Source organism: Thamnophis sirtalis, unplaced genomic scaffold (assembly GCF_051295495.1).
Source record: "Thamnophis sirtalis isolate CommonGarterSnake01/CBP01778 unplaced genomic scaffold, rThaSir2_p1.2 scaffold_6, whole genome shotgun sequence".
Classification (NCBI taxonomy): Eukaryota; Metazoa; Chordata; class Lepidosauria; order Squamata; family Natricidae; genus Thamnophis; species Thamnophis sirtalis.
Window position 1 is genome coordinate 2,596,657 of NW_028261386.1, and position 27,403 is coordinate 2,624,059.

Sequence of the window (27,403 nt, forward strand, 5' to 3'; positions counted from 1 at the left end):
CAGAAAAAAAGTGACTTACGGCTGGTTTTTCACTCTTAACAACCATCGCAGCATCCCCATGGTCATGTGATCAAAATTCAGATGCTTGGAAACTGGCTTGTACTTACGACCGTTGCATTGTTCTTGGGCCATGTGTTCACCATTTGTAAACTTTCCAGCTGGCCCCCGACCAGCAAAGGCAATCCGCTTCGCTTAGCAACCACAGGGATTCATTTAATAGGTGTACTGAATCACTTAATAACCACGGACGAAAATGGGGCAAAATTCCCTTATAAACTGCCTTGCTAGACTGCAGACATTCGGGGCTCAATTGTGACCACCTGTATATTGTGAAGTACAACATTCCAAGGACTTTTTGTTGTTTTTAATTTTTTAATTTTTAATTTTGATTGAAACCACATCTTCCATTAAACAGTGTGTCGTCTGGGTACAAACATTTTGTGCAAATAGTTTATACCAGTGTTTCTCAACCTTGGTGACTTTTAAGTCCTGTGGACTTCAACTCCCAGAATTCCCCAGCCAGCTATGAAACACTGGTTTATACAATAACAATTACAATGTACAGCCATATCTAATATTTTATCTATTCTTAACTTAATACTAATATTACCATACCTAATACTATAACAATCCTCTTCTTCTTTAACTCGGTTAAAACATTTTCTCTATTTCGCTCCTCTGCTTTTTCCACTTTTCATATTTATTCTCTACCCATATTTCCCATATGTCATAATAATCAGATTGTTCCTTCTCTTTAATTTCAAGCGTTAACCTATTCATTTCTGCCCATTCTAATATTTTCCTCATCACCTTCTCATCCAGAGGGAACGCTTCATTTGTCCAATTTTGTGCAAATACAATCCCAGCTGCAGTTATTAAGTGAATTATCAAATATACATTTTCTTTACTGTATGTTTCTGGTAAAGTCTCCCCCCCCCAAAAGAAATAATAATTCAGGTTTCATATCAATATTTTGTTGTTGTGGAGCTCAGAATTTTATTGAAATGGTTTGTTTTGGAAGACTATAATAGAATAACAGAATTGGAAGGGACTTTGGAGGTCTTCTAGTCCAACCCACTGCTCAAGGCAGAGTTCCTTATACCATCCCGGTCCAATGGAATCACGTGACTCCCTTTGCATCTTGGTTTAGCCCCGTGAGGCTACCGATTGACCTACATTTTCTAAATTTTTTCTCTTGCAGGAAAGGTGCTCCAGGCTACGATGTATGTGGCTGCTATTTTTCCTGACGGGATCATCTGTTTTCATCTATTACACCTTCTACTCTCAGTCGCTTCATTACAGGTAACACAACACAGGCTCAATTCCCTGTATTGGTACAGGAAGTCCTCGACTTATGACGGACTCCCCCCCCCCCCAATGTACGGGGATCTATGTGTCAGGTTTCAAGTACCGTATTTTTCAGAGTATAAGATGCACTCCATTCCCTCTAAAACAGGGTTGGTGCGTGTTATACACCGAATACGGCCATTTTTGGCCTCCCGAAACCCCGCCCAGTGCATCCTGTTTTTTGCAAAAAAACAGGCATGCAAAGGGTTTTGGAGGCCTGCAAAGTGCTCCTGGGGGCCAGGGAGGGCAAAAACAAGAGAAAATGGGCTCGTTTTTCACAAAAATGGGGTGTTTTTTGCTCTCCCAAGCTCCTAGGAGCACTATGCAGGCCTCCCAAACTCCCTGCATGCTCTCTTTTTCACAAAAAACGGGGCGTGCAGCGGGTTTGGGAGGCCCGCAGAGTGCTCCTGGGGGCTGTGGAAGGCAAAAACTTTGTTTTTAAAATTTACCTCTTCATAATCTTGGTGCGTCTTTTACTCCGGTGCATCTTATAGTCCGAAAAATATGGTAACAACCCAAAGCAATCAAAACTCTGATGCCTAGCGTTTCCTCAAAGCATAATTTTATTTGGCGTGTCATATTGGCACAGCTGGTGAAAACCCGACTCTGAAGGACCCGGAGTTTTCCCCACCCAAATCAAAACCCAAAGTACTTGCCTCCCAGGTCACAGGTCCGTCCAACGATCCAATCAGGTTGCAGTCCCAACTGGCTTTTGTCCACGCCCTTCCAACACTGGTAGAGCATCCTTGCTATTTTGGCTATACACCAGAGGTGGTATTCAGCAGGTTCTGACCAGTTCTGGAGAACCGGTAGCGGAAATTTTGAGTAGTTCAGAGAACAGGTAAATACCACCTCTGGCTGGCCCCGCCCCCACCTATTCTCTGCCTCCCGGGTCCCAGCTGATCGGGAGGGAATGGGGATTTTGCAGTATCCTTCCCCTGCCATGCCCACAGAAGCAGTTGTAAACATTTTTGAATCCCACCACTGCTACACATCCCCCAGCTATCTCTACCCTCCCCCCGCACACACACACACCTCACATTCCCACAGCTCCACCCGGCTTTGCTGTGGCAGCCTTGAAGATGCTCCCAAAATGGCATCCGGGCTCACACTATGAGAGTTGGCCCCAGCTCATTTGCCACGGACAACTTCTGCGGGACAAGAGTTACATTAATGTTGTGGCCCAGCAGGAGCCATTGGAGCTGCCACCAGATTCCGACAGCGAGGGGCCCTAGTCACATGGTTGTGAAGTAAATCTGGCTTCCCCCTGGACTTTGCTTATCTGAAGGTCGCAAAAGGGGGAAATCACGTGACCCCGGGACACTGCTAATGTCATAAATATGAGTCAGTTGCCAAGCGTCTGAATTTTGATCACATGACCACAGGGATGTTGCCAAGGTTTTAATTGTGACAAATGGTCATAAGCAGGGGTGAAGTTCAGCAGGTTCTGACCGGTTCTGGAGAACTGGTAGCAGAAATTTTGAGTAGTTTGGAGAACCGGCAAATGCCACCTGTGGCTGGCCCCGCCCTCATCTATTCTCTGCCTCCTGAGTCTCAGCTGATCGGGAGGGAATGAGGATTTTGCAGTATCCTTCCCCTGCCACACCCACCAAGCCACACCCACAGAACCAGTAGTAAAAAAAATTTGAATTTCACCACTGGTCATAAGTCACTGGTTTCAGTGGTGGTGTAACTTCGCATATCACTAAATGAACTGTTGTAAGTCGAGGACTGCCTGTATATGACGAAGCCAACAAAATCCCAAAAGTGAATGATAATCTGTGTGTCAGGTGTGCCTCCATCAATAACGAAGAAAGAAAACTCCCAACTCCATTGTATGTGGAATTAAAGATACTTATACTGGTCATGAAGGGATAGCAGCAAACGAAAAGCAAGATCTGAGCCAAAAAGGCGCAAACAAGTACATATCAAACTTTTATCCAGCACCCTCCCCCCTGTCACCCCAATCCAATAACCAATCTGCAACCCCCTAAGGTGTCATGTGAGTTGCATCTTCAAAACTTCTCATTCAGTTGGTGAGACCCAACTTCCCCTCTGATAACTCCTCCAGCACCATAACTTTCCCATCCCAAATACCTCAAGCTCCCACCCTCCCCGTTTCTATGGCAGCCAATAGCAAGCAAGCAAAATAGAGGCTGACACCGGGGGGGGGGGGGGGGAGAGAATCACAAGACAATTTTCCCATGGTCCCTAAATGAACTTTTGCAAGTCAAGGACTATATATATATATATATATATATATTGTTTTTCTCCATTTAAATTCCTCCACTGTCTGTATTTTTCCAGTTGTGTCCCTTTAACCTCTTTCCAGGCTGGTTTTTGTATCCCAGTTACCCTAATCCTCCGCTGTTTTTATGGTTTCTCTTCAAAGCTTGATCCTCTTAACTCCGACGGCGGATTTTCTGAACTTCTGGGAGGTGCTCTGGATAGTGGGCATCACAGATTTCGTTTTGAAGTTTGTCTTCATGAGCCTGAAATGCGCCGTTCTCCTGCTGCCTTGTTTTATCATGTCTCTTAAATCCAAGGTAAAGACGCCACTCTTTTTAATTTTTTTTTAATTTTTATTGTTTTTTATTAGTAAAAGAAAAATACAACAGCCAATAGATTGCAAAAGACAATACAACATCCACCACTGTTTTGCTTTACATTTGACTACGTTTCGAGACATTTCCATAATAACAAAATTGTTATAAACATAGAAAGTTAGGCATCTTCTTCCCTCCCTCCCTCTTTCCTTCCCTCGTTTCTTCTCTCCCACTCCCCTTCCTTCCCTCCCTCCTTCTCTCCTTCCCTCCTTCCTTCCCTCCTTTCTTTTCCTTCCCTTCCCCCTCCCTTTCCTCTCTCCTTCCCCCCTTCTCTCATACATTCCCTCCTTCCTTCCCTCCTTCCTTTCTTTCTTTTCTCTTAGATTCCCTCCTTTCTTCCCTCCTTCCTTCCTTCCTTTCTTCTCTCCTTCTCTCCTTTTTTTTAATTTGATTTTAATTTAGCTGTCCTTGTTCTGAGCGAGGCTTCCCCAAGCCACGAAGCAGATTTCTTGTCCCGACAAAAAAACCCTTTTGATTAATTGACTGTGAATTCTGCTCATTGACATCCAGCAAAGTCTTTCAAGGGAGGATTGACAGTCACAGACCTTATCTGGCTTGGAGAGCTGCCAGGCCCATATCTGCAAAACTTGGCAAGGAGCCTCGGAGAGTCACGAACTAATTAAGGGAACTAATTGTCTCCTGCAAACTCCACTCCTCTTTTGCTCCTCTTTTATTCCCTATGAGAGGGGCCATTCATCGTCCACCAGTGGCTTTACTCCCAAGTCGACCCTTGTTCCTTAGCTCTTCCCTTCATCTGGCAATTCTGCACATGCGCACACTGGGAACAGGCTCCAGCTGTTCGTCTGCCTCACTGATGTCTGACTCTGAAGGCAGCTGATAACTGTCGGACGGCCCTGGCCCCCTCTCTGCCTCCAACACAGAGCCCTCATCCGAGCCTTCCCCAGACTCCAGGACTGGCCCAGGTTCCTCCCCAACCTCCTCACTGTCTGAATCTGCCACCAGCTCCACTGGCAGGCCACAACAGTTGTGCTGCTTTTAGCGAGACCAGGTTTTGCTGCCTTAACTCATTGCCAAGAATGCAGATATTGACTTGGAACTGAGGGGTGCATTTGAAAGGGGCCATGCAGGTGAGTCCTTGACTTACAACCACTATTGAGTCCAAAATGTCTGTTGCTAAGTGAGAACGTTTTTAAGGAAGCTTTGCCCCGTTTTATGACTTTTCTTGCCAGAGTTGTTAAGTGGATCATGCATTTGTTATGGTTGTGAAGTGAATTTGGCTTCTCTGCTGCTCACCAAAAGGTCGCAAAAGCCGATCAACACACACACACACAAACACACACACACACACACACCGGACAGTGCAACCATCATAAATACGAGCCAGTTGCCCAGCTTCTGAATTTTGATCACACGGCTTTTGGAATACTGCCACAGTCGTAACTCTGAAAAATGGTCATACTTCTTTTCAGTGCTATTGTAATTTTGTACTGGAAAGGGGGGGGGACTTTATCCCCCTAATTCCCCCCATTGGTGACTTAAATTCTGATTTCAAAAAAACCACTGCTTTGACACTCTTCTTTTTGTGTCTTGAAAATACTTAGCAACCTGCTATAAAAACAGGAGGACACGATTGAGCCCCAAATTTCCCTTGCTAAGGTGGCTGTGAAGTTTGCCCTGTTTTATGCCCTCCTTTGCCGCATTCGTTGAGCCAATCACTGCAGCTGTTAAGTGAATCATAAGGTTGTTAAGCGAATCTGGCTTCGCCCATTGAGTTTCTTATCAAAAGCCACCTGGGAAGGTTGCACATGGTGATCCCATGACCCCGGGACACTGCAGCCGTCATAAGTATGAGTCAGTTGCCAAGTGCCGGAATTTTGATCGTGTGACCATGGGGGTACTGGGATGGTTGTGTTTAAGAGCTGACCAGTTCCTACGATGATGTAATGCTGGGAATGAGTCAGCAAGGTTTTTGGGCTGATGTCACTTTAAGAGCCTGTAATAAGAAGAGGCCCTGTTGGGGCGTATCTCTCTCTCTCTCCATGTGTGCTTCTGTGCTGTAATTTGCTGATTGCTGTTTGTTTGAGGTCTGACTAAAGTACATGTATGTATATATTCTTTGGAGATAAAACCACTATTTAAATACAAACCTCTGTTTACTGTATTTGCTCCTGGGTTACCCCACGTAGTCACACTGGTTGTCAGTGCGGAGAACGGTCCTAAGTCCCTTTTTAAAGTGCCGTCGTAACTTTGAACGGTCACTAAATGAACCGTTGTAAGTCGAGGACTAACTGCATTGCGTGAATTCTAATGTTCGTTTTTGTTCTGTTTCCCTCGTTTTCTACAGGGTTACTGGTATATGCTGTTGGAAGAGCTTTGCCAGAGCTATTCTAAAGTGGTTCCTGCCCCTGTGTGGTTTCGATATCTGGTTGGCTTAAGGGAATCGGACGGCAGCATCGGGTGGAGTTTTGGCATCTTGCTGGCTCTGCTGTATCTTATCCTAAAGGTAAACATTGGTTGCCTTCCGAGTGTCTTACCCTAAAAAGAATGGAGTCACGGTGGGAGCAGAGTTTGCAGGTAGTCCTTGAGGGGGATCTTGTAGTCTTAGTGGACAACCATTTAAATAGGAGCCAGCCGTGTGCAGCAGCTGCCAAAAAAGCCAACACGGTTCTAGGCTGCATCAACAGGGAGAGAATCAAGATCACGTGAAGGGTTAATACCACTTTATAAGGCCTTGGTAAGGTCACACTTGGAATACGGCAACCAGTTTTGGTTGCCACGATGTAGAAAAGATGTGGAGACTCTAGAAAGAGTGCAGAAAAGAGCAACAAAGAGGATTAGGGGACTGGAGGCTAAAACATATGAGGAACAGTTGCAGGAACTGGGTTTGTCTAGTTTAATAGAAAGAAGGTCTAGGGGAGACAGGATATCAGTCTTCCCAATATCTCAGGGGTTGCCACAAAGAAGAGGGAGTCGAACTATTCTCCAAGGCACCTGAGGGCAGAACAAGAAGCAACGGGTGGAAACTAATCAAGGAGAGAAAGAAGCCAACACAGTTCTAGGCTGCATAAACAGAGGGATAGAATCAAGTTCCCGTGAAGGGTTAATACCACCTTATAAGGCCTTGGTAAGGCCACCCTTGGAATACGGCATTCAGTTTTGGTCACCACGATGTAGAAAAGATGTGAAGACTCTAGAAAAAGTGCAGAGAAGAGCAACAAAGATGATTAGGGGACTGGAGACTAAAACATAGGAAGAACGGTTGCAGGAACTGGGCAGGTCCCGTTTAATGAAAAGAAGGACTAGGGGAGACATGATAGCCGTCTTCCTATATCTCAGGGCCTGCCACAAAGAAGAGGGATATTGGCTTCTTCTGCGGCTTCCAAACCCTGGAAGTCTTCCGGCAGCTGGGGCAGAGAGTCTTCCGGCAGTGGCCACTCTGGGAGTGTGTTTCCCGCTCTATGGTTGTGGGCCGGCTGCCAGAAGACTCTCTGCCCAGTGGCAGACTTCTGGGGTTTGGAAGCCGCAGAAGAAGCCATCCTCAGTGCTGGGATGGCGGCAGCACCGGCCGGCCTGGCCCTGCAGGGAGAGCTGGCCCAGGCCGTGGTGAGGCTGGGAAGTGTGCGAGTGGGAGGTGGAACAGGCGCTCGTGCAACTCCCTCCTCCAGCTGAGCAGAGCGGCACTCACCGACCCAGCGGTATCCCTAAGGTGGCAAGCCACGCGAGCACCTCCCCCCCCGACTCCTGCGGCTTGGCACCTTCTGGATACCACTGGGTCGGTGAGTGCTGCTCTGCCTGGCTGGAGAGGAGGGTTGATGAGGAGCTGCTCATGAGCATGGTCACCTCATGGCTGCTGTATTGCGCAATTTTGTAACCCCAAAACAATAAGCCCCCCCCCCCCCCAATAAGGCCAAGGCCATATAGCTTCAGTTCTTCCAAAAAACGCTTTAAGTCTGAAAAACCAAGTGAACTATTACAATACAATAATACAATACAATAGCAGAGTTGGAAGGGACCTTGGAGGTCTTCTAGTCCAACCCCCTGCCTAGGCAGGAAACCCTATACTGTTTCAGACAAATGGCTATCCAACATCTTCTTAAAGACTTTCAGTGTTGGGGCATTCACAACTTCTGGAGGCAACTTCTGTTCCACTGATTAATTGTTCTCACTGTCAGGAAATTTCTCCTCAGTTCTAAGTTGCTTCTCTCCTTGATTAATTTCCACCCATTGCTTCTTGTTCTGCCTTCTGGTGCCTTGGAGAATAGTTTTGATTCCCTCTTTGTGGCAGCTCCTGAGATATTGGAAGGCTGCTATCATGTCTCCCCTGGTCCTTCTTTTCATTAAACTAGACCTACCCAGTTCCTGCAACCGTTCTTCATATGTTTTAGTCTCCAGTCCCCTAATCATTTTTGTTGCTCTTCTCGGCACTCTTTCTAGAGTCTCCACATCTTTTCTACATTGTGGCGACCAATACTGAATTGAGTATTCCAAGTGTGGCCTTACCAAGGCCTTATAAAGTGGTATTAATACTTAACGTGATCTTGATTCTCTCCCTCTGTTTATGCAGCCTAGAACTGTGTTGGCTTTTTTGGCAGCTGCTGCACACGGCTGGCTCCTATTTAAATGGTTGTCCACTAGGACTCCAAGATCCCTCTCACAGTTACTACTGTTGAGCAAGGTACCACCTATACTGTACCTGTGCATTTCGTTTTTCTTGCCTAAATGTAGAACCTTACTCTATTATTACAGGACAAACCATAATTTTTTTTCTCTCATTTGTTTTTCAGCTTTTGAGTTTTTTTACACAGCTAAAAAACTTCAGAAGGGTCTTACGGATATTTTTTACACGACCGGTGAGTATTTGTATGCTCCAAGGAGAATTACAGATAATCCTTGACTTACGACCACCACTGAGCCCAATTTCTTTCTTTCTTTCTTTCTTTCTTTCTTTCTTTCTTTCTTTCTTTCTTTCTTTCTTTCTTTCTTTCTTTCTTTCTTTCCTAAGACAGCTGTGAAGTGAGCTTTGCTCCATTTTACAACCATTTCTTGCCACAGTTGTTAAGTGAATCACGGTGGTTCTTAAAGTTAGTAACACGGTTGTTAAGTGAATCTGCTTTCCCCACTGACTGCTTGTCAGTAGGTTGCAAAATATCATCATAAATACATGTCAAATATCTGAATTTTGCTCACATGACCATGCTGTCATAAGTGTGAAAAACGGGATCATCAGTCACTTTTTTCAGTGCTGTTGTAACATTCAATGATCACTAAACAAATAGTTGTAAGTTGAGGACAACCTGTATGATCTGCAAAAAAGTCTCAAGCTTAATAGGAATTCAGAAATGAATCCATGTTTATTTCAATAACAGATTAAAGAGTTAATTCAGTGAGTCATTCATATCACATTGTTTCTCTGTTTGGAAGGCATCGCTGGGCAGACATTCAGGAGACCCGAAAAAAGGGGGGATTTCTTTTTCCCTGGGGCGGAGAGTGAGATGTCTGACCTTAGAATATCACCTTAACCCAATAAACATCTTTGATAAACTGAGTCCCTAGTCTTGAATAAGTGGGGTAGCTACAGAATAACACTAGAGCTGGCAGAAGAAGGTATCGGTCATCAACAGACACCTAGAGATAACCCACATTTACACACCATCCAAAACCTAGGGGGGAAAAAACCCAAAGGATTGGAACACCCCTCCAGGCAATGTTCAGATAAGCAGGGATTAACACCAGACAAACAATCAAGAGAAAACCTAAACAAGGAATCACCAAGGAGAAAACTAAGGATCCCAATAGTTGCCAGCTTCTTTCTTAACCAGGACTCTGTGGTCGCAGGGGAGAGCTAAAACACAGCATGTGTCTCTGTGCAATACTCAGAATTTTAATTGTTTGCTATTATAGTTAGCTTCTGCGGGATGGGTGGCTGTATCAATGCAATGAGTAAATCAATCAATCGAAAAAGCTATACAGCAAAGCTCAGATGGAGCAGGTCCTTCCAACAACTGCTTTCACGCCTCTTTAAACATCACCCTCTAAGTACATTTTGAGCAACAGACATAATCTCAGCGTTCCAAATATCATCCAAAATTAAATCAGAGTCCAAGGCAAAGTATTGCTCTAAGTTCCAATTTATTAAGAGAGACATGTTGGCACATCTGTGGAAAACACGAATCTGAAAGCTTCCTGGGTTTCCCACCCAGTTGAAAGTTCATGATCTTGCCCCCCACACCCATAGGTTCATCACACGGTCCAATCTTCTATTGTCACACTGGCAGTTCCACCCATCCAGTTCTGGTCAGGTTCAGAAGTGTAGAGAACAAAATATGACCTTGGCTTCTAGAAAGGAATTTTTTATTTTGACAACAACACAGTCGTCTACTTACTATTCCCCCCTCCCAATTCCCCACTAATGGAACAGCATAGTAAAGAAAGAGAGAGTGTGTCAGCGTTCCAAATATCATGCAGAATTAAATCAGAGTCAAAGGCAAAACTATGCTTAAAGTTCCAATTTAATAAGGCAGGCCATGTTGGCATCGTGCTATGGGATCCCAATTCTGGAGGTTACATCAGGATCCCACTCAGTTAAAAGTTCATGATCTTGTCCCCACACCCACAGTCCATCACATGGTCCAATCTTCTTCCACGTTAGCACCTACGCCCAACTGCTTCCGATCTGGTGCAAAGGTTTGGGAGACAAAATATGACCTTGAGCTTCTAGAAAGGATTTTTTTAATTTTGAAAACAACACATTCTACCCCTTGTTAAACCCCCTCCCCTAATGAGAGTGTGGCAGGCCAAAGATCCTAAAAGGAATATGACTGCAGGCCTGACACATACATTATCTATAACCATGATTTTAAAAAATCAAAAGTTCTGTCTCAAAAATAATAGATACCAACTATTACATTAGTATTTATAATCCTATAAAACATGGCACAAAGAACCGCAACCGTTGGGACAGAATTAACGCCAGTTCTTGTGGCGTTCTCGTGGCTCTGAGCTTGGTGGTTTTCTTGCAGACATTTCATTACCAAACTAAGTAACATCATCAGTGCAAGGGAGTGCGGGGTTTGGGGTTTGTTTAGAATAGCTTGACCTGATAGTTTTGCTGAACGTGAAATTCTCTCTGAGCTTGGTGGTTTTCTTGCAGACGTTTCATTACCAAACCAGCTAACATCATCAGTGCTAGAAGGGAGTGGAGCGTGAGGAAGAGGAAGGATGTGGAATTCTTGGTGCTCTCTGAGTTTGGTGGTTTTCTTGCAGACGTTTCATTACCAAACTAGCTAACATCATCAGTGCTAGTAGTTGGCGACTGAAAGTCTTACCTTTTTATATGTATAAAATTAATCATATCCATCTGTTGCTTTGGAAAAGTCCAAATATCTACGAGCCAAATCCTTGGAGCCTTTTCTGATCTTTGTCCAGGAAGATCCGCTCTGCATTTTTTAAAAAAATAAACGCTGCAAAACAATCCAAAAATAAATCTGGGCTTACGGTGAGCAGACAAGCAGGATGGTTCTGGGTCAGAACTGCAAACTAAAAACCCTCTAAAGGAGAATATCTGTAGCTGAAGGTTGAAATGAGGGCACCTTGGTGATCTCAGAGCTTGGTGGTTTTCTTGCAGACATCTCATTACCCAAACTAGGTAACATCATCAGTGCTAGAAGGGAGTGGGGTTTTGCGCTGATGATGTTAACCTAGTTTGGTAGTGAAACGTCTGGAAGAAAACAACCAGGCTCAAAGAGCACCAAGGACCCCTAAATACTCTCTCTATTCTCCAGCGCCTCTGACATAATTTCACCCTCTTCCTCCTCCTCCTCCTCGCTTTGCAGAGCTACGGCGTGGTGGCCAGCAAGAGGCAGCGTGCCGAAGCAGACGATCTTTGTGCCATTTGTCAAGCTGAGTTTCAGAAGCCAGTTGTCCTCCTCTGCCAGGTAACACTCACCTGTCAAATCCTTGCAAGTCACACCCTGCACTGAAGTCTGCGTGCACCGTTTTCATTGTAACCGCACTTCCGTAACAAGTGAGATCTTCAGCTCCTTAATGTCTGTGGAGATCCTCAGTCATATCCAAGTCACGGCTGTCCCAAAGGAGCTTTTTTTCAAGAGGAAACTGGACTTTCTGGTTTTTCCTGGAAGATGTTTCCCTTCTCCTCCAAGAAAGCTTCTCCAGCTCTGACTGGATGGTGGGGGAAGGGAAGGATTTGTACTCCTTGCAGACAGCTGGGTCATTTGCATCCTTTTGAGAGAGTCGTTGAGGCCACTTGGAGGTTTATCTCTGTCCTTAGAGTGACCTGAGTGGTGCAAATGGGTGTGGAGCCTTCTTGGAACTGCCGAAAGGACCGTGTTGTGGGCTGGAGATAGATGATGTCATATCCCTCCCCCTCTGTGGAGGCAGGGCTCTTCAATTTGGACATAGATGGCCTCTTCGACTTCTCTTTCAAACCAGACTCTGAGGACACAAACCTCCAAGTGGCCTCAACGACTCTCCGAAGAATGCAAATGACCAGCTGTCTGCAAGGAGTATCTCCAGTCTACAACACGGTCCTTTCAGCAGTTCCAAAAAGGTCCCGCATCCATTTGCACTACTCGGGTGCCCCCAAGGACATAGACAAATGTCCAAGTGGGCTCAACAATGCTCTAAAGGAATGCAAATGACCCAGTTGTCTGCAAGGAATATAAATCCTTCCATTCCCCATCATCCAGTCAGAGCCGATGAAGCTTCAAGTGGCCTCAATGACTCTCTAAAGGGATGCAAATGACCAGCTGTCTGCAAGGAGTATAAATCCTTCCATTCCCCATCATCCAGTCAGAGCCGATGAAGCTTCAAGTGGCCTCAATGACTCTCTAAAGGGATGCAAATGACCAGCTGTCTGCAAGGAGTATAAATCCTTCCATTCCCCATCATCCAGTCAGAGCCGATGAAGCTTCAAGTGGCCTCAATGACTCTCTAAAGGGATGCAAATGACCAGCTGTCTGCAAGGAGTATAAATCCTTCCATTCCCCATCATCCAGTCAGAGCTGAAGAAGCTTCAAGTGGCCTCAATGACTCTCTAAAAGGATGCAAATGACCCAGTTGTCTGCAAGGAACATAAATCCTTCCATTCCCCACCATCCAGTCAGAGCCGATGAAGCTTCAAGTGGCCTCAATGACTCTCTAAAGGGATGCAAATGACCCAGTTGTCTGCAAAGAATATAAATCCTTCTTTTCCCCACCATCCAATCAGAGCTGAAGAAGCTTCTTGGATGAGAAGCGAACCGACTTCAAAGAAAAACAGAAAGTCCAGTTGCCTCTTGAAAAAAAGCACCTTTGGGACACCATCCGCTGAGTTATTTAATCCATCCTGCAAATATTGGGAGATTCTCTCAAGTCTGCATGTTTGACCTTAAAAGTATTCTAACTGGTGTATTAAGCCATTACCAGATCTGAAACTAAGTTTTAAGACAAAGTAGAAGTATCTGAAAGATTTTTTTGGGTCCCGTTAAAGGTAACTCGACTTGCAACCCTAATGGAGCCTGTTCGTTATGGTTAGAAGTCGTGACGGTCGTAAAGTGGTCCGTCACCTGACCATGCTGATTTTACACCACCCCTTTTTTTTTAAGACGGCTGTTAAGTGAATCACCATGGTTGTTCAGTGGGTGCTGTGTGATTGTTCGGCATGGAATGTTTTTGCCCCAAAACAGAAGTAAACACTGATGTTGCCCAAAAACATAAATCATGGTCGCGACTATGGGATGCTTCAAACCATGCCTGAAATATGGTCATGTTACTCATGTTATTGCAAAGGGGGGGGCGGAGGCCAGCTGTTGTAACTTCGGAGCTTGGTCGTAAGCACCTTTCGGGGGAATCTGTCATACCTTCCAACTGTTGCTAAGTGACTGGTCATAAGTTAAGGACTACCTCTAGGGAGTTCAGAGAGACTTTGTGACCCAGGATTGGTTTTCGACAGAACAGAAACAACAGAGTTGGAAGGGATCTTGGAGGTCTTCTAGTCCAACCCCCTGCTCAAGCAGGAACCCCTAACCAGCGATGGTGAATCTTTTTTTGGCTCGCGTTCCATAAGGGGGGGAGCGCAGGGGGGGTCATGCGTGGGCGTGCCGCACCCATAATTCAACACCCGACAACCCCCAGTGCGCATGCGCGCATGAGAGGCTCTTCCCCCCATTCTTTGCATGCTTTTTTCGCCCTCCCCAGGCTCGAGGCTTTATAGGAGCCTGGGGAGAGCGAAAACAGCCTCCCCCCCCCCCCCTGGAGGCTTTAGGGACCTTCAGGAGGCTTCCCTGAAGCCTCCGGAGGGCCAAAAAGGACCCTACGAGCAAACCGGAAGTCACTTCTGGTTTACTCATAGCGTCGGTTTAAGCCCTCCGGAGGCTTCAGCGACCTTCAGGAGGTTTCCCTGAAGCCTCCAGAGGACTAAAAAGGACCCTACGAGCAAACCGGAAGTAGGGCCATTTTTAGTCCTCCGGAGGCTTCAGGGAGGCCTCCTGAAGGTCCCTGAAGCCTCCGGAGGACTTAAACCGGCCCCACGAGCAAACCGGAAATCCGTTACCGAACTTCTGGTTTGTCCGTTTTTTTGCGCTCTGGAGGCTTCAGGGAAGCTCCGGACGGCCTCCGGGGGAGGGGAGGCTCTTTTCACCATCCCCAGGCTCCTATAAAGCCTCTGGAGCCTGGGGAGGGTGAAAAATGGCTTTAAAAAAAGCTGAACTCAGCTGGCCAGCGCGCGCATTTGCGCTGGCCAGCTGACAAGGCAACGCATCGCCATAGGTTCACCATCCCGGCTCTACACCATTTCAGACAAATGGTGGTCCGATCTCTTTGACAGAATAGAAGAGTTGGAAGGGACCTTGGAGGTCTTCTAGTCCAACCCCTTGCTGAAGCAGGAAACCTACACCATTTCAGACAAATGGTTGTCTGATCTCTTTGACAAATCTCTTTGACAGAATAGAATAGAATAAAATAGAATAGAATAACACAGTTGGAAGGGACCTTGGAGGTCTTCTAGTCCAACCCCCTGCTTAGGCAGGAAACTCTGTACCACTTTAGACAAATGGTTATCCAACATCTTGAAAACCTCCAGTGATGGAGCACCCAGTTTCTAGAGGCAAGTAGTTCCACCGGTTAATTGTTCTGTCAGAGTTGAAGAAGCTTTTTGGATGAGAAGCAAAACATCTTCAAAGGAAAAACAAACAAACCAGAAAGTCCAGTTGCATCTTGGGGGAAAAAAAGGCACCTTTGCGTCATATTCTCCTGACATTTGCATGCTCCTCTAACTAAAGCAATCCCTTCTCTTCCCAGCACGTCTTTTGTGACGACTGCATCGCTCTGTGGCTGAACCGGGAGAAGACCTGTCCCCTCTGTCGAACAGTCCTCTCCACTCACATCAACAAGTGGTACGACGGCGCAACCTCTGCCCAGTTGCAACTCTATTAAAGCAAGCTAAAAATAAAAGTGGCCTTGTGCTTCACAGTATGGACTCATTTGAACGTCAGGCGTGCGCGTTGTTGTAGAGAACAATGGCTGGAAGGAAAGAGGGAGGCAGAAAGAATGCCTTGTCCTCTCCACTCAACTGTGTTGGAATTCGTTCAGATTATCACAGCCCCGTATCCTCCTTAATTTTCCACACGGAATTAACCCCCGTTCAAGGCTGCTTCTGGGAAATCCCCAAATTTCTGAGTATTTTTTTACAATCACTAGTCTACCAAAATCAGCAATGGGAGACCTTTTTACTGCTTCCAGTGTTAACATCTGGCGTGTGCAAACTTGTAAGATTTTTTAGGTACAAAATCCACCTCGTAGGATTTGCCGTTGTCGGGATGCTTCTAACCATTGTACCTGGCCGTCGCGTGGCGAGACTCATGGAATCGTTTCGGCTTTCCATGAACGTAAATCTCAAATTTTCAATTATGCAAACCTGGATGACGTTTTTTACATTTTCTAAGTCCGAATTTTAAAGAACAAAAGTTTTGGCCTCTATTTTGTCATAAGCAGCTAGATTTTTACTAAAGAGGAAAGCTGTTATTTTAGCGATACTATTTTTAAAAAATGTAGCCTATGGTTGGTGAAAATAAATGCAGTTTTAATCCGTCAGCCTGCAATTTTTTTGTGTTAAACCTTTTGACATGTTTACAAACTCATTTTTTCCCCGGCACTTATATGTATGACGTGAATTTACTTGTGACCGAGGAATAAGGTGAGCATATTAAATCTAATATATGGTGGTGCAGTGATTAGAGTGCAGTATTGCAGGCTAATCAGGGTGGATAAAAATTGATGACTTTTAAAATAAAATAAATTGATTTTTAAAATTTAAAATTGGATTTATTTAAAGTTTTTAAAATTTATTTTAATAAAATGCTTTTGGAGTATAAATCTATCTAAAGATAGTTTTCTAACAATAATTATCTCCATTCAGCATGAAATGGAGCTTAGTTATTTAGCACGAGGCTGTATATTGTGCAATATTGGGACTTTTGGCGAGTCTGCCGCTGTGGGATAGAGATATCAGTTGCTCTGTAAAAATTATGTTTTAAATCGGGTTGATTTAAATCGAGCCTTTCTACCAGTGATTTAAATCATGACTTAAATTGTGATAGCTTAATGAAAAGAAGGACTAGGGGAGACATGATAGCAGTCTTCCAATATCTCAGAAGTTGCCCCACAGAAGAGGGAGTCAATCTATTCTCCAAAGCACCTGAAGGCAGGACAAGAAGCAATGGGTGGAAACTAATCAAGGAGAGAAGCAACTTAGAATTGAGGAGAAATTTCCTGGCAGTGAGGACAATTAATCAGTAAAACAGAAGTTGCCTCCAGAAATTGTGAATGCCCCAACACGAAGTCTTTAAGATGTTGGATAGCCATTGGTCTGAAACGGTATAGGGTTTCCTGCCTGGGCATGGGGTTGGACTAGAAGACCTCCAAGATCCCTTCCAACTCTTCTATTCTATTCTATACCAAATCCACCCTGAGGCTAATTCTCTCCGCTGTCAGGAGTTCGATCCTGACTGGCTCAAGGTTGACTCAGCTTTCCGTCCTTCTGAAATTGATAAATTGAGGGGGGATAGTTTCATATGAGTGGCAAGCACACAAAACTCCATTTGCACAAACAGGAGGCACCAGGGGGGCGGCGGATCCGTACCCTATAAGGTGATTCTGAACAGCTGTATACGGACCAGATTCTGAATGGATGGATTGTATTGTGGTATACTTGCTAACAACTCATCGTTGACTTGGGTTCCTTAGCTTTAATCATCAAAATCCGGGAAGCCGAAATTAAACCAAATTAAACCAAATTAGAGCCAAGGTGGCGCAGTGGTTAAATGCAGCACTGCAGGCTACTGCTAGATCAGCAGGTCAGCGGTTCAAATCTCACCGGCTCAGGGTTGACTCAGCCTTCCATCCTTCCGAGGTGGGTAAAATGAGGACCCAGATTGTTGGGGGCAATATGCTGACTCTCTGTAAACCGCTTAGAGAGGCCTGAAAGGCCTATGAAGCGGTATATAAGTCTACTGCTATTGCAAACCAACTTCATCAAAAGCATGCTTCCTTAAGGTAAAGGTTTGCCTCGCACATATGTGCTAGTTGTTCCTGACTCTAGGGGGCGGTGCTCATCTCCGTTTCAAAGCCAAAGAGCCAGCTCTGTCCAAAGACGTCTCCGTGGTCATGTGGCTGGCACGACTAAGCACCAAAGGCACAGGGGGAATCCTGTTCCCTTCCCTCCAAAAGTGGTTCCTATTTTTCTACTTGCATTTTTTACGTGCTTTCGAGCTGCTAGGTTGGCAGGTGGGACAAGGAACGGGAGCTCACTCCATTACACGGCGCTAGGGATTTGAACCACCCAACTGCCTATCTTTCTGATCGACAAGCTCCGTTTCTTAGCCACTGAGCCACCATGTCCCTTAATGCGGTGCTTCCTTATTGAGAATCAATAACGGGTCTATTTCTTTGGAGTATTTGGCCAGAATCTCTTACAAGGTAACACCTATCTTCCCCTATTTAGCTGCACAGGGCACAATTACCTTCAGAGGTCTAACGTTTCACCTGTTGGCGCCTAGCCGCTCAGATTGGCTTGGAAACCCAAGTTGCTCCCCTTCGAGAGCAAGAAATAAAGAAATCACTATTCAGTCATTTGTCCAAAGTTGCATTTAATTGCTATTTACACCCATCTGTTTTGAAATCAAGTATATTTTATTACAGTAAATAGTACAGAATGAGGTAAGAACCCTCATACCATTCCTTGTAAGGCAGCTGTAGTCGGATTCGTAATGGATGGTTTTAACACAGCCAGCTAAAGTGTTTGCAAGAAAGAACATGGTTTTGTTTTTGTTTTTTTTAAAAAAAGGGTACAGGTGAAAAGCTGTCATTGTGCATCACTTTGCTTGAGCTCTTCCCAGCTCCCTCCCTCCCTCCCTTAAAAGTACCAGGGTGGAGACATTTGAACTACTGAAGACACAACCGGGTAAGAGAAGCTAAAAGGAACCCTGCATCGTTTCATTCTTCCGGAAGCTTAAAAGAGACATCCTGGCTTAAGACAACGAAAGGCGCACTGGCAGGTCATCAACACACCCGATACACAGCTGCTATTTCAACAGGGGGGTTAACAAGCCTCGACTCTTCCTTCCAGACGGCTGGTGTTGCTAGACGAATTTGCGCCTGACAGCTGGGAAGGAGACGGGAAACATCAATCTGAACTACAGTTTCACACACAACTGGCTGCCCTTCCGACCTGCATGCTCAGCAGTCCTCGGTTACCGGGGGAAGAGAATATTTGTAGCTCAGGGTTGGACTGTGGGGTCCCTTGGTTGCACCCGGAGCTCAGCGGTTTCCTTGCATGACCCCGCTAGGTATCATCATCAGCGCTAGAAGGGAGTGGGGTTTTGCACTGATGATGTTACCTAGTTTGGTCATGAAACGTTTGCAAGAAAACCACCAAGCTCAAAGAAGCACCAAGGACCTCAACAGTCCCCTAGATCAGGGATGGCGAACCTTTTTGGCCCCGAGTGCCCAAACTGGATCGGTTTTGCCGGAACACCAGAAACCCAAAGACCAGCTGGCCGGTGCGCTCATTCCTGTTTTTTGGGACTATTTTCAGGCCGTTTTTCTGGCCTGAAAAATGGTTTGTTTTTTGGCTGTTTTCCGAAGCTCTGGCGCCTGCCAAGACCAGCTGGCCGGTGCGCGAAAATGGCCCCCAAGGCTGCCTCAAAACAGTTTGAAAAACAGCCTGTTTTGGGGGTCATTTTCCAGCATCCACAAAGACCAGCTGGCCAGAAACCAGAAGAGCAGCTGGCAAGGGCACACATACCCACCGAGAGGGCTCTGCGTGCCACTTCTGGCACACGTGCCATTGGTTCGCCATCACGGCCCTAGATTATAATTCAACACCTACTACGTTCTCCCCTTTTTCTCCTACAGCCCCAATGCAGGTAAAGACGCCTTGGGCCAAGATGGTAGGGGAAAGGAGTAGACCCCCCACTAATCCACTCCTGGCTGCTTGAGGGGCCAATCCTGTGACATCCTGTCCCTTGATCACAAGGACAGCCTTCTGCAGTCTTCCCGGCTAAACCAGACGGGAGCAGGTTGGCCTCAGGCTGGGGAAGGAGATCCCACCTCTTGCCTCCCTCAAGATTGCCCTCTACAGAGTTTCTAGGGACGCCGACCATTCCGCTAACACATTGGTCTCCAACCTCACCAGCTTTGCGGACTGGCAGGAGAGGAAAGGGTTCTATGAGAGCTGGCACTTGCGGGCGTGTGTGAAGTTCTGTGTGTGCCAGGGCCTGCCGCTTGTGCAGCCCATTCCGAACAGGCCGCGACCCAGTACCAGGCCAAGGCCCGGGGGGGTGGGGTTGGGGAGCCCTGCTCTAACACGTGGGTACTTTCTCTTGGAACAAGATTAACACGATAGACTTGAACATGTTCGTCTGAGCTTGGTTAGAACACAAGGGAAACTCTAACCCACAATGCCTGGAGGAAGGCAACAGGTTGCTGATGGCACCAAAACAAAGCTTGCCACGCCAGAAGCGCCCGTGCCCACAGAGGGACCACCAAGCGATCCAATGCCTTGCTTGTCCTGCTCTGCCAACCCATTCGAATAATTTCTCACTATTTCCTCAAAGCAAACTCTAGCATACCATCAGCATTGATTCTTGGCCGAACAAAAACATGGTTCAAGTCATCAAGATTTAATACTTTATACATATACATATATATATATATGTATGTTGTTAGCTTCAGCAGGTATTAACCTCAGTTATTTCTTCTTTATATAAGGATACAAAAATCTATAAAAAAATCAAAACGATAGCAAAAAACCCCAAGATTATAATTAAAAAAGCACAGATTGTATAAAATAAATCTTAATTACTGTAAACCCCCCCCCATGGAAACCTTTATTATTATTATTTTTTTCTTAAGACATTGTTAAAGAAAGCACTTAATTTCTCCAATAGACATTTCCATAGATGGTTGCGGGTTTGTTGCGTCGCACGAGGGAATTACACACTCTCTGAAGTGGACACAATAGCTATTATCTACAAGAAGGGCAAGGAATCCGGGTCGGGGAAATTGATTCTTTATACAAATAAATACAAGACCACTCAAATTGCATAGTGTGCGCGCTTAACTGTCCCAAATAACAATTCCAAAGTTTTTTTTCACAGTTTAAAAGAACCAAGAGGGGCACGTGAAATATCTAACCTTGGGGGTGTCCAACCTTGGCAACTTTTTAAAGACTTGTGGACTTCAATTCCCAGAATTCCCCAGCCCGCCATACATGGCGGGCTGGGGAATTCTGGGAATTGAAGTCCACAAGTCTTTAAAAAGTTGCCAAGGATGGATAGCCAATGACACAGATTCCATCAAACACTCTGCTAGATTTTCTCTGCTAATCCCTCAGCTAAGAGAGGTCCGCTTAAGCAACAGCACACAACACACACAAGAGGATTGTAGCCAGCCACAAGAGACGGAACCGCCAAACCCCGAAATGTGAGCATCTTACACTGCTCTGAATCCCATTTTCACGGGGCTGGGGTGGGGGAGGGGGGTTTGCCTCCATAGGAAGGACTAACTTTTCCATGGTTCGGAGAAGGAAAAAGTTCTACCTGTCCCACTGGAGGACTCCAGAGCCATCTTTTCCAAAGCCCGGCTATTTCCAGGTACATATGAACTCCCAACCCGAGAATTCTTCTCAAAGGTCATCAGGCTGGCTGTGGAATTCTGGGAGTTGAAGTTCACACCCCTGGAAAGGAGAGCCTGTTCTAGAGCTAATAGGGCTGGGTTTTCCAAATGACAGTGGAGAAAGCGAGCGAGCCTCTTTCCTGGGCCTGCCAAGACCCTCATCCAGGCAATGGCGGTCTTCATGTGACTGAAGGACCACAAGCCGGACTTTCCCTCCCCTCCTCTCCCCTTTCAGGCTCTTCCCCAATTGGGCTATCATTCATCTGCAAAAGGAAACAAGGCTGTGATTAGTTAAGAAGACGCCATGCACGAAATCCGAAGCAGGTGCCTGTGGTAGAACAACAGTGGGAGACCCCCATGATTTAGCTCACACCCAGATCCTCATCCAGAAATGTCTCACTATTCACATGACATTGCTTGATGCTGGGGCGCATGGGAAAGGGACTCCTTTTGGAGTAGCCCATGCAAAATTTAGGAGATTGCTGGTCCACAGGAATTAAATCTCTTGTTCTACAACAGGAGGTCCCCAAATTTGGTCACTTTAAAGACTTGTGGACTTCAATTCCCAGACTCCCCCAACTGGCATGTTTTTAAGATTTGGGGTGGGGGGGGGTGTCCCTCCTCCAGACTTGGCCACTTTTAAGGCTTGTGAACTTCAACTCCCAAAATTCCTCAGCCATTCCTGCATGCCATGGAGACTCACTTCAAGTCCCAGAATTCACCAGTGAGGTCATGATGACTGGGAATTCTGGGAGGTGAAGTCCCCAAGTCTTAAAAGTAGCCAAGTCTGGAGATCCTTGCTCTAGAACCTAAACGGGTTCTAGAACGGATTCCAGAGCTACCTAAAGGAGAATCACTGTTCCTTTTGGGTGGGTCTTTCGTTTCTAGGATTGTGTCTTTAATTTTGATCCAAGCCAAGGTAGACATACTGCTCTACACTCAACAGAGGTGAAGCCATGCTCAACAATCCCAGCCCCCATGTCCCCTCAACACGGCCCCTGACTTCTGGAACAGCTTGGATCCGAGGTGTGAAGCTGGGGAGAATAATCCACGGAGGAGGTTCTGGCTAGATTCAAATAAAAATATAGCTATGGCTCAGATCCTATGGCTCAAGGAGAGAAGCACAACAAAACATCACAAAAAAACCCTCTAAGTAGCCACAGTTGAAGACCGACCAGGTGTAACAAGCGGGAGGGAGGGAGGGGGGGGGAGAAACCCAAGCAAACGGATGCCCACCCTGTCCCAACAATTCACACTCACCCACACTCTACACTAGAGTAAAGCTCTGTGGACCAAAAATTCACCTTTTCACCAGCTGTGGCCATGGAAATGCTTTCTTTAAGGCAGGAAGTATTTAAGTTAAGGTAAAGTTACCTTTATTTAATTCTTTGTTACCTGTGACGGTAGAGTCATTTTGTGTACAGGTTTTCTTTTTCTTTTCTTTCAATAACACTCGCAGAAACATAAATTAGCAAATCTTCTGAACATTTCCTAAAATTAAATTGCAAAAAAAGTTCTCTGGAAGACATTCGTCAAAGGCCATCGTAATACTTGTGTGTGTTTCTTTTTTCCTTTTCCTTTTCTCCCCCCTCAATACAATCAACGGGTGGCTTGCTCCAGCAGAGAAGCGATACGGTCGTCCGTCACCGATGAGCAATGGAACACAATTACGGGGCAAAGCCATCTCTTCGGAGCATGACCAATCGGCTGCAACAGCAATAGACATGTGCAGGTTTTTATTTTTATTTTTTAAAAAAAGATAAGCCGTCTGCTAAAGCTTGTGCCCCTTTTTGCAATAGGTTTAAGCCCTCCTTGGCGTGTGCCGGCGTCTTGAGCAAACTATATCGCCAGCATAAAAAGAGAGATGAAGTTCCCGATAGCCAGGTTTTTGTTCAGAATGATGAGAATATAGGACAAGATACCCTGAAATTCAACACAGCCACAAAACTCCAGACCAGCAGGGCAAAACGTGAGCTTGGGTGGGGCGGGGAAAACGTCACAAAGACCTCAGATTAAAACAGGGGACGTCCGCACACTAGCCAAGATTTTAGCACAGCCAACGGCCCGATGGGGATCCTTTTAAAAACGAAACAAGACCAAAAAAATAAAAAAAAATAAAAACAAAAAAGCATTTAAAGATGAAGAGGGTAAAACTCTTACCCTACCAATCTTGGCAACATAATTAACAGTGATTTATTATTATTATTATTATTTTTACAAAACCATTATTTCAAATAGAATAAGAAATGTTAAGTCTTGCTAGCTTGCTCTCTCTCTCTTTCTTGCGGGAAATCAATAATTCCGTAATGTTCCAACTGTGGGAGACTTTTTCATAACGTGCCCCTTCTAAAAGGGGAGGGAAAGAAAACTAGTTGAAAAATATAGATTTATATATATATGTATGTATATATATATATAATTTTCTTTTTTTTAAAAAAAGATTCATTTAGATTTTTTTTTTTTGTACGTGGCAATCCTAAGGGTTGGAGTTAAGCATCGGACCTCCAATAATTTCTTAAAATTGCAGGAAGCCACCTGAAGGGACTTGGTGGGGTTAAATCCTCAGGTAGAAAAGGCCCAGCGGGCATGGACTTCTCTGGGGGCACAACCATGCAAGAGAGCCAGAGTCTACTCTCCATCCCGTTAGCTTCAAGCGACTGACTTGAAAACAAACAAACAAAAATCTTTGATAGAGAGGAAAAGATACCACGCTGCGTATCCATTAGATGCTGTGCCTAAGTTGTGTAATACCATATATATATATTTTTTGCTCACGTCCTGTCTTTATGCACCATTGATTCAAAAGGAGGGAATAAGGAGGTGGGGAGAAAGAGAAAGGAGGGGGGAGGGAAGGAAGGGGAATCCAATTTTTTTTCTCGTCCTTCTTTTCCGTTATTCTGTGCAATGACTAACTTGATACCATCACTGAGAGGGGGAAGAAGGAAAAAAAAGCCACGAGAGGTCTCGTCTTTTGGCAGGAGGGCGGCGGTGAGGCACGGCTGCCCTGGCAGAGAGCTGTCCTTCTCTTCTGCTGTCGCTCAAGCCGGGTTTCGGGGGAAAGGGGGGGCTGCGGCCGATGAGGTCATAGGTTCATGCGCAAGTGCTCTGGTCGTTTGGAAATGATGGGGAAAGCCTGTTTTTTGTACGGGCCGGTGTTGGGCTGCCGGATCGGAAGCGGAGCCGAGGCTTCTCCGCAGACGGTTACATCCATCTGTTCGATCCCACCCATCTCCATCGGGTAGTCCACGGGCGGCTGAGGATTGGCCATGCCGGAGGAACCGCCTCGTCCCCAGATGTCGCCCGGAGAGAACTTGACGGGGCTTTGGAAGAAAAGAAGCAGCGGCCATTAAAAAGTTTTCATCAAAACATATATATTTATTTCTATAGTAAAGGTAGAGGTTCCCCCCCCCACACACACATGTATGTGCTAGTCGTTCCTGACTCTAGGGGGTGGTGCTCATCCCCATTTCAAAGCTGAAGAACCAGCGCTGTCCAAAGACGTCACCGTGGTCATGTGGCCGGCAAGACTAAATGCCAAAGGCGCACATAACACTGTTACCTTCCCACCAAAGGTGGTTCCTATTTTGTCTACTTGCATTTTTTACCTGCTTTCGAACTGCTAGATTGGCAGAGGCTGGGACAAGTAATGGGAGCTCATTCCATTACGTGGTGCTAGGGATTCAAACTGCTGAACTGCCGACCTTTCTGATCAACAAGCTCAGCATCTTAGCCACTGAGCCACCACGTCCTCTCTCTCTCTTAGTATCTATCTATCTAGAGATAGACATTTTATCTATATCCATTCATCTCTCTCTCTCTCTCTCTCTCTCGTATCTATCTATCTAGAGATAGATATTATATCTATATCCATCCATCTATTCATCATTTCTCTCCCTCCCTCCCTCTCTCCCCCATCTCTCTCTATATATATCTATATCCATTCATCTGTCCATCATCTATCTATCTATCTATCTATCTATCGATACTACATATATGTAATAATCTATCTAGATAGATATTATATCTATATCCATTCATCTATCTATCCATCATTCCTCTCTTTCTTTGTATGTGTGTATATATATATGTATGTGTATATATGTGTATGTATGTGTTTGTGTATGTATATATGTATGTATGTATGTATATACATACATACATACATATATATACACATACACATACACACACATACATATATGTTATATTTGTGCTGATAAATAAATAAAGGGAGACTAGTATAGATCAGCACAAATAAAACACAAATATAACAAAGGCAACAGTAAAAATATTGGGTTTCTGTCGTGATGGACTCTTGTGACGAGCCGATTGACAGATGATGGAAGCAGCACAGGTTCGAATCCCAGTAAGGGTATGGCTAGCTGATGAGAGCTAAATAGCTTGAAATAGATCTATACTAGTCTCCCTTTATTTATTTATCAGCACAAATAAAACACATATATATACCCCTGGTAGGCCCAATTATGGGAGGAAGCTGCTTCCAACATCTGTCAATTGGCTCATCACAAGAGTCCATCATGACAGAAACCCAATATTTTTACTGTTGCCTTTGTTATATTTGTGTTTGATTTGCGCTGATAAATAAATAAAGGGAGACTAGTATAGATCTATTTCAAGCTATTTAGCTCTCATCAGCTAGCCATACCCTTAGTGGGATTCGAACCTGTGCTGTATTGCATCTTAAGCAAACGTCTTAGCCATTAAGCCACAGGTCTCCTCCTTATCAGCTGAAGCCAGGGAAGAAGGTATATATTTAGTGTCACAACCCCTGATAGGCCCAATTATGGGAGGAAGCTAACTCCCTTTATTTATTTATCAGCACAAATATAACATGTATGTATGTATGTATGTATGTATGTATGTATGTATGTATGTGCTAAGCCAAATATTTTAGAGGCAAAAGGTCAAACCATTTTGTACCTAAGCCCATTAGTTGTGTCTACAGTGCAACTTAAGCCAAAATGGGCCTACTCTGTGTAACTTAATGGTGAGGCTAATGATTCAGACCTTCTGCGTTTACAGGAACCCGTTTTCCAACCTGGAGGTCATGGCAAGACCATCAAACTACAAAGAAGGCCTTTCTACCTACTGGCTTATTGACATTTTATGGCACCAAGAGGATTGTATGGAATCCTTGTTTGCAAATCATTGGATGAAAAACCGACCATTCTCAAGCTTTCATGAAGAGCAGACACATGCTGCCACTCGCAAAACACCCAGCAAAGGGAAGAGACAAATACCTGATGGGGGTCCGAGGGCTGCCAATGAATCTGCGCGGTGACCGGATTTTTGGTTCAAAGGAAAACTTCTCTTTTACGCTTTCAAGTACGGAGGGAGCCACATATGTGAAGCCCTGCAGGGGAGAGGGGAACAAGGGTGGCCATCCCCACCAAAAAAGAACTCGAGTGAGGGTACAGCATTGTGACGAAACCAAAAGAGGACATGAAGAACCAACCCCCATCAACATTGCAAGGAGAACCAACATACAGGTAGGAGCAACCAAGATTGCCAAACTCAGGCTGAGTTCTGGAGGGAAAGTTCCTTCCCTGCCAGTTGCCTTCGGACTCTCCTTATACTAAGCAACATTACAGAAAAATATACCCTATTTTTCAGAGTATAAGACGCACCTTAGTTTTGGGGGAGGAAAAGAAGAAGAAAAATTCTGCCTCTGCCTACCAGCATCCATGGTAGTCAGCTGACACATGGTAACAAGGTCAGCCAATGAATAGGCAGAACAATTAAGTCAGCCAATGAGGGCTATTGGGGCTCTGAAATTTGCTGGGTGAGCAAGGAGACCGGAAGGAGCCTGGCTTAGCCGAGAACGGAAAGTGAAACTGCTTGTGTTTTGCTTGTATTTACGGCTACTTTGGAAAACCTGCTTTTGGTAATGTATTGATTATTTTGAATCCTGCTGAATCAGTTACTGTGCTTTCTGAACGTGATGGCTGCTGCAAACTCTGATCAGCCAGGTCAGCTTCAGCACTTATTGCAGCCTGATTCAGCACAGATGACTGGTGGGTGGATCGACTGCCGGAATATCCCCAATCAGCTGTTCAGGCAGCAGGGATTACCACAGACCATCGCCGCCTCCATGCCTCATGGTTCTGGCCTCTGGTGGGGATGGGTTGGGATACATTTGGTGTATAAGACATACCCCAATTTTCACCCTGTTTGGGGGGGGGATGGTGCGTCTTATACTCTGAAAAAAAGGCATTTAAAAGATATACCGTATTTTTTGGAGTATAAGCCACACTTCCACTCCCCACCATCCAGTCAGAACTGAAGAAGCCTCTTGGATG

At 45.2% G+C, this 27,403-nt stretch overlaps 2 protein-coding genes across 2 annotated transcripts in view; one reads left to right on the plus strand and one right to left on the minus strand.

Moving 5' to 3' along the window:
• RNFT1 (ring finger protein, transmembrane 1) overlaps positions 1–15,999 on the plus strand; it is a 37,377-nt gene extending 21,378 nt beyond the window's left edge. The window contains exons 4-9 of the mRNA XM_087717104.1: positions 1,202–1,302; positions 3,740–3,893; positions 6,259–6,417; positions 8,699–8,764; positions 11,747–11,848; positions 15,210–15,999. Coding sequence (XP_087573230.1) covers positions 1,202–1,302; positions 3,740–3,893; positions 6,259–6,417; positions 8,699–8,764; positions 11,747–11,848; positions 15,210–15,344 — 717 coding nt within the window. The 3' untranslated portion in view covers positions 15,345–15,999. The remainder of the gene's footprint in view (positions 1–1,201; positions 1,303–3,739; positions 3,894–6,258; positions 6,418–8,698; positions 8,765–11,746; positions 11,849–15,209) is intronic.
• Positions 16,000–23,663: 7,664 nt separating this feature from the next.
• RPS6KB1 (ribosomal protein S6 kinase B1) overlaps positions 23,664–27,403 on the minus strand; it is a 33,143-nt gene continuing 29,403 nt past the window's right edge. Inside the window, exons 14-15 of the mRNA XM_014072495.2 lie at positions 26,345–26,457; positions 23,664–24,403 (exon numbers count right to left, since the gene is read on the minus strand). Coding sequence (XP_013927970.1) covers positions 24,166–24,403; positions 26,345–26,457 — 351 coding nt within the window. The 3' untranslated portion in view covers positions 23,664–24,165. The remainder of the gene's footprint in view (positions 24,404–26,344; positions 26,458–27,403) is intronic.